General features: G+C 46.5%; 1 protein-coding gene across 1 annotated transcript in view; it reads left to right on the plus strand.

Moving 5' to 3' along the window:
- The window catches only part of LOC115550239 (A disintegrin and metalloproteinase with thrombospondin motifs 20), a 95,330-nt gene that overhangs the window by 47,360 nt on the left and 40,470 nt on the right, over positions 1–7,500 (plus strand). The window contains exons 16-20 of the mRNA XM_030365069.1: positions 438–533; positions 3,793–3,959; positions 4,927–5,056; positions 5,950–6,076; positions 6,684–6,894. Coding sequence (XP_030220929.1) covers positions 438–533; positions 3,793–3,959; positions 4,927–5,056; positions 5,950–6,076; positions 6,684–6,894 — 731 coding nt within the window. The remainder of the gene's footprint in view (positions 1–437; positions 534–3,792; positions 3,960–4,926; positions 5,057–5,949; positions 6,077–6,683; positions 6,895–7,500) is intronic.

Below are 7,500 nucleotides of genomic sequence, written 5' to 3' on the forward strand. Positions count from 1 at the left end.
TTGTTTTTTAATCAAGTTTTTGATTGACCCTTATTTGACCCTGGCACTTAATGTACACATTTTATGTATGTTCTACCTCCTGGCACTTAAATATAGTACTTAGCATTGTGTATCATCATATCCTAGCTATCACTGTAGTATACAGGGAATGGGTTAACCTATCAACTGTTGGTGCGTGGCACTTATTTCACTGAATATCTCTACTGTACCGACAGCGATATATTGTTTCTCTTTCTTCTGACAAATGTACTTATTGTAATTTACTTTGGACAAAAACATCTGCTAAATTCCCTAAATGTCAAAAAATGTGTTTTGATATTTGTTGGTGTATTTGTACATCGACTGTGATTAATCCTCTCTTTCACCAGAGAGACCTGACCAAACAGTTGTCGCCAATCTCTTCTTCTTCTTCTGCTTCTCCTCTGTCCGGGCTCCAGGTTACAACACGGTGGTCCGCATCCCGGCCGGAGCCACCAACATCGACATCAAGCAGGTCAGCTACTCCGGCAAGCCGGAAGACGACAACTACCTCGGTAAGAGACATGTGTTACTGTAACCTGGCGTCGCAGCACATTGTACCAATACGTCTGTAAGACCCTCGTTGTTTGGATTTCTGGGTGGATGTATACAGGATAGACTGAAGGATTAGGTCCAGGGTTGAAATTCGTTGATGTAGATCAGCCAGGGTTTTTTATGTTCACCTGACCCTCAAACCGTGTACTCGCGTTCCCACATCGGGCAGTTGGAGATCCTTTCGCATCCGTTTCTCTTCTTATAGTCTCTTAATTCGTGAACGTGCGCAGTGGCATGTCGACACAGAATTGAAACGTGTACATAATGCACGTATGTTGGTTTGTATGTATTTTTTCATCTGTGGTATCTCCAGTAATACAAAACCTTTATTAAATGCCTGTTTTTCTTTAAGCACTGCCAAAGTCTGTCCAAAATAAAATGCACCCACGCACCCACACTCACCCACACCCGCACTACACTGCACCACTCTGTACGTCATTCGTTCCTCACGTTAACATAAACAAACCATTACCTCCAGAGCGGCAGACTGAGAGTGAAGCGGGTAGCCATGCTTTTAGCAGCCCAGGACGGGTATGTGTGGGTCAGAGCCCAGAGCCAGCCCTGGTAATGCTGAGGCTGTGCGGGTCCATATGGGGCATGATGACACCAGAGCCGGGCTGGGAAAGCGAGAGTCGGTGTCAGGCCTGAGAACAAGATAAATGAGGCAGCGATAGGTGGTAATTAGACGCATGTGGAACCGGCCGGCATGAAAGTGGATACAGCAGGAGTTTTGGTTAAGATGGACCCATGAGAGTTGTGTGTGTGTGTGTGTGTGTGTGTGTGTGTGTGTGTGTGTGTGTGTGTGCGTGTGCGTGTGCGTGTGCATTTGTGTGCGTGTGTGTGTGTGGGTAAAGAATGGTTAATCTGTGTGTGTGTGTGTGTGTAAAGGCTGGTTAATCTGTGTGTGTGTGTGTGTGTGTGTGTGTGTGTGAGAAGAAAAATACATCAGTGTAGCATTAAGCTTTTGAATGCTGGAACATACCCCAAAAAGTTGGAAAATAGTGTCTCTGCAGACGATAATGAATACAATGAAAGTATACCACCGCAAAGCCACACATACGGCTTTCGAGTTTTTGTTTGAGGGGCCAAGAGGAGCAGCCTCTTTCTCTCTCTCTCTCTCTTCCTTCCACCTCTCATCCACCAACTTTGGCAGCAGAAGAGTGATGACCCGCAGGCCGTTCGAAGACAGGTTTGACATCTGCTCGCGCGGCGGATCTGCCACAGATGCAGCCACAATTAGGACGAATTTTGGAGTTTTTATCAACACACACGGGACTCTCGTCCATGTCTGCCTTTTTTTGTCAGCCTCCGATTCCTTTGTGGACTGGAGGACTTCCCAGTCAAGCTGGGTAAGCCGTGTGGGAAGCCATGGGTCCAAGTCACAGCTGTGTCGGGGGAAGACACACAATTTGGTTTTTGAATATTTGTGTCCCAAATTAGTTAGTCCTAACAGTCCGATCCAAAGCTGGCGAGATAGTACAGCCATGCTGCATTATATGGGCTTTGCTCCGTTAAAATCAATATGATTATATTCACTTTTTTGGTTTGTGCAACGCACACAAAAACCGAAATTTGCGCCTAAACATCGCTCCCTCCGCACAGCTAGCGGTGAGAACCAAGATGGCCGCTCGGTGGATCCGACCCACGCCTGTCTCATTCGATGAATGCACAGGGGGGAGCCTTTTGTAATTGTTTAGATGCAGAATGGATGTTTGTTGTGTCTTTATCTAGTCTGACCATCGGCTCCCACACATCAACGTTGTCTAGAGCGCATCCGCAAGTTGAGAAACGGTGAAGAAGGACATGAGACTCCTGCAGGTTTTCACTGCAATGAACTTGGACACAACTTGGACAGAGGTCCAAGTTCCGCCTTCGCAGAGTTGGAGGGTGAGAAGAGCCTGATAGATCTTTTGAGTGTCTTGGCTCCAATATATTCTGAGAAGCCAGAGGAGATACATACTTCTGGCCAGATGCACTCTTGTAGCACTCAGTCTGCATTTGTTAAGTAATACATGATTTCTTGGGTAATATTCAAGAACTATGAAACTTATCTAAGCTAGATTTGTTGTATACGGGCAATGGGTTAACCTAACTTTGCTAATGCTTGGCAATTGGTTCTATGAACATCCTTACTGTACCGATATATTGTTTCTCTTTCTTCCGAAAATGTACTTGTTATAAGTTGCTTTGGATAAGAGTGTCAAAATTTTTTTTGCTAAATACCCCAAATTTAATGAAACACTTTTGGTGTACTTCACACCTCTGCTTGTGTGTAAATGCATGCATGTGTGTGTGGGTTGGTGTGTGCATTTGAATAGAGCTATGTGTGTGTGTGTGTGTGTGTGTGTGTGTGTGTGTGTGTGTGTGTGTGTGCACGTGTGTGTGTTTGCCCGTCTTACTCTGTTATCTAAAGCCCTCCCTAATGGCAGACAGAGGCCATGTTCTCCCTCTTTTTAAAAGTCCAAACCACACCAGTGTATGAGGGGTTAAGGCTGACTGACTGGACAACCGCAATAGTCATGTGTGGACTTGAATGTAAACAAAGTTGCGTCTTCAGACTTAAACACATACAACTCTCCAACATGGACTCTGACATTATAATTAACTGCATATTTTCCAAGAACCAACCTCTTTTAGAACAGACAAGAGGCAGTGGGTGTTTTTTTTTTCCGTCCTCCTCTTTGTGTGTGTGTGTGTGTGCACTTGTGCGTGTGTGTGTGTGTGTGTGTGCGAGTGTGTGTGCGCGTTTGCGCGTCTGGAAGCTATGGAGATGTATGTTTATGTATGTGTTTGTATGTGCAGTTATTTCGGTGCGTCTGTTTGTACGGTATTATCAGCCGCTGAGGAGAGAGTGGCACAGGCTAACTTGAAATTACGCCGCTCTGTTGCCACAAACATCTCAACATACCGCCGTGTAACAATGGCTCTGGGCAATAATAGGTTGTTACTCAAACACTGTTTACTTTGACATTTAGCTCGGAATGATAAACACCACCTCCTCCAAACATTTCCCAAACCTCAGTGGACGGGGGTCAAACTAATTTAAGAAACTAGACTTCGTGTCAAAGTACAGCGCTGGTGTTTTCGTTTTTTTTAATTGTTCAAAGTTGAGTTCAATTCGATTGAATGACATTTTTTTTGTTAATCTTAATCAAATAAGAGTTGTGAGTTATTCAGTTTGTTCTTAATTCTCTGTTGTGTGTGGTCTCCATTTGGCAGCATTATCCGACGGCCAGTCCAACTCCCTGCTGAATGGGAACTTTGTGGTGGCCATGTTCAAAAGGGAAATCAACTTCAAGGGGTCTCTCATCGAATACAGCGGATCGGACACCAAAGTGGAGCGCATCAACTGCACGGAGCGCATCGAGGAGGAGCTGGTCCTGCAGGTCAGCTGGCCACATTACCCCACTTTACATCTATGTTACATTACGTCAAATCTACAGGACATTACATTACCTTATATTATATCTGCATTACATGACGTCACATCTACAGGTATTACAGCAGGTTATATCAAATCTATGTTACATTAAGTCAACATCTACAGGACATTACATTACCTTACATTATATCTGCATTGCATTACGTCACATCCATACAGGTATTACAGCAGGTTACATCAAATCTATATTACATTAAGTCAACATCTACAGGGCATTACAGGCTGTTACATTAAATCTGCATGACATTGCGTCATACTTACCGGACGTTACATTTGTTACAATTCTTAGCGGTTAGGGTTAGGGTTTACTAACTTTTGAACCTTTTATACCATCAAAATAGGATTCAGGCATTTTTTTTTATCAATTGTTTTTTGAAACACTAATGGATGGATGGCTGATCAGTAGCGGTAGGACAAAGCCTCTCCAATTCCACATTCCTTATGTTCCCTCCATGGTTAAATTCCATGACTTTGTTTTTCCCTTAGCATTTTCTCTCCATGATGATGAGGATAATGATGATGATGATGATGATGATGCTTTAGATGATGATGATGCCAGCCTTTATGTGTGTCTCTGTTCAGTTGTTAGCATTCCTGTGTGTTACCGACGCAGATTGAAAAATACATCAAGATCTGTAAATCAGTCTCTTTCTAAATAAATTGCGTACTCTCAAAAGTCTGGGGAGATGCAAGCAAAGAATGCAGCAGAATACTGCAATATCTCAGCCTCTCTAGTAGTGACCTTGCGATCCCCAAGCTTAGGTGCACCCAAACGTTGACAACGATACGTGGTTTCAACAGATTTTCTGCCGAGATTGAAAGATTGAGGACTAGCCGGCTGTACGTTGAATACCGATCAACGGACCGCTAGATGATTCAGACTCCCAGACGTGTCTCTGTTGTCCCTGCAGGTGTTGTGTGTGGGGAACCTGTACAACCCAGACGTCCGATACTCCTTCAACATCCCCATCGAGGAGCACCGGGAGCAGTTTATCTGGGACCCGTCCGGGACATGGCTGGAGTGCAGCCGCATGTGTCAGGGTACGATTCAAACGCCTCATTCTCACTTTCAAAATGTTGGGTTTTAGCATTATAAAAGCTTCAGGCACCAGGTGACCTTATAGGTGTACCTACCAGAAGATCAGGACAGCAGTCCCCCAATGCCCTACTCCTTATTGGATCTCCCAGCTCCTTGTGTCTTCCTTATTGCCTTGTCTTAACTTCATGTTGTCCCCTCTGTTTGTTTTTCTCACACGGTGTATATATTTCTGAGGAATTTGGTGGTTTGTTGTGTTGCATTTGCTTGAATGAAATGTGTTTATGAATGCAATGTAATCTGATATTCTATCCGTATCCATGTATTATATTATTATATATGGATGGAATATATATACGACTCATAATTTATGGTGAGTCCAACGGAGCCTAAATCCAACATGCAAATGCACGCACACACACACACACACACACACACACACACACACACACACACACACACACACACACACACACACACACACACACACACACACACACACACACACACACACACACACACACACACATTCATATACATATACATATACATACACGTACAGATCCATACATAGAACCACGGCCAGTCCCCTCCACCCCTGGAAGCCCCGGGCTGACCCTGGCTGATATCATCCCCCTACACCGTCCCCTGATCCAGCCTGGTGGGGCCCGGGCTCTGGGGACCCCGAGCTGCCCCAGTCCCCCCTGCCACATACGGTCCAGGACGTCCAGAGGAGACGTCCAGACTCATAGCTCTAGGAATATGATCTGTGGCCACTCAGCCTCTTTCCAGATGTCTAATCTAATTTGAACCATGTGTTTCTATCACGTGTGTGTGTGTGTGTGTGTGTGTGTGTGTGTGTGTGTGTGTGTGTGTGTGTGTGTGTGTGTCCGTGCAGGCGTGAGGAGGCGTAAGGCAGTGTGTGTGCGTAAGAGCGACCACCTCGAGGTGTCGGACCAGCGGTGTGAACACCTGCCACGTCCCACCGGCGTCTCTGAGCCCTGCAACACCGACTGTGAACTCAGGTGTGTAGCACACACACACACGCACCCGCACACACACATGCACTGTCTCACTCACTCACTCACTCACACACACACGCACCCGCACACACACACACTCCCACACTATCACTCACTCACTCACTCACTCACTCACACACGTACACACACTCACTCACTCGCGCAAGGACACACAATCGCACAGGCACACAGGTCCACGCACACACTCACACACTCACGTGCTCATACTCGCTTACACAGACTCACTCACTCACACACAACCCCATGTGCAGAAACACATAGCATGGATTCACCCGCACACACACACAAACACACAAGTGCTTTGTCCAATTGCACTTGTGCACAGTGCAATGTGGACTTTAAACTCACACACACACACACAGGCCCAGAAGCACATACAGATATCAAGTAACTCACACATTCACACAACAAGTGCTATATAAATAAAGTTGTCTTAGACCACCACACCAGCAAACCAATCAACAACTGTCAAAGACACCCTCCTCACTCTCAACGACCAATCCAGCATGGCTTAGCACCGTCACCTTAGCACCGTCGCCTTAGCACCGTCGCCTTAGCTCCGTCGCCTTAGCTCCGCCCCTCTCCCCAGGTGGCACGTGGCGGGCAAGAGCGAGTGCTCGGCCAAGTGCGGGCCGGGCTACCGCAGCGTGGACGTCCAGTGCATGAAGTACAGCCTGCAGAAGAGGCAGAGCGAGAGGTCTCCACCCAGGGCCTGCGCCGAGCTCCCCAAGCCCCAGGCCAGGGAGCCCTGCCATGGGGACTGCCTGCTGAAGAGCTGGCAGTACAGCGCCTGGTCGCAGGTACGTGGGCGTCACACACACACACACACACACACACACACACACGTACACAAGCGTGCACATGCATGCACATACACATGCATGCATGTACGCACGCACACATGCGCGCTCGTGCGCAAGCTAGCACACACACACACACACACACACACACACACACACACACACACACACACACACACGCACACGCACACGCACGCGCACGCATGCACAGACACGCAGGTGCCCAGACACAAAGACACAGAGCCTGGGCTAGAAACCAAAAACTGAATGGGCCGGGGTTATGATTTGTTTCCTGTTTCGTTACGGTGTAATTCTACTGAAGATAATGTTACTTTCATCAGGGGTTTTATACAGTGGCCAGTCTACATGGTGTTGATTTGAAACCGTTGTTAGCCAATTACACGCTTACAGATCCCGATCCCAGCAACATGATTGACCGATACAAATATGAAGCGAAAGAGGTGTAACGCCCCGTTCGAAGATCTGAGAAAGATTATTAATCTAAAGTCTGATTTGTGAGACTATACAGATGCATACACCGAAGATGTTATGTTTATCGTTTTGATTTACTTCTGGGTTGGCGCCACTAAGCAGATCCAGACGGGG

This window comes from Gadus morhua, chromosome 9, assembly GCF_902167405.1.
Source record: "Gadus morhua chromosome 9, gadMor3.0, whole genome shotgun sequence".
NCBI classification, from domain to species: Eukaryota; Metazoa; Chordata; class Actinopteri; order Gadiformes; family Gadidae; genus Gadus; species Gadus morhua.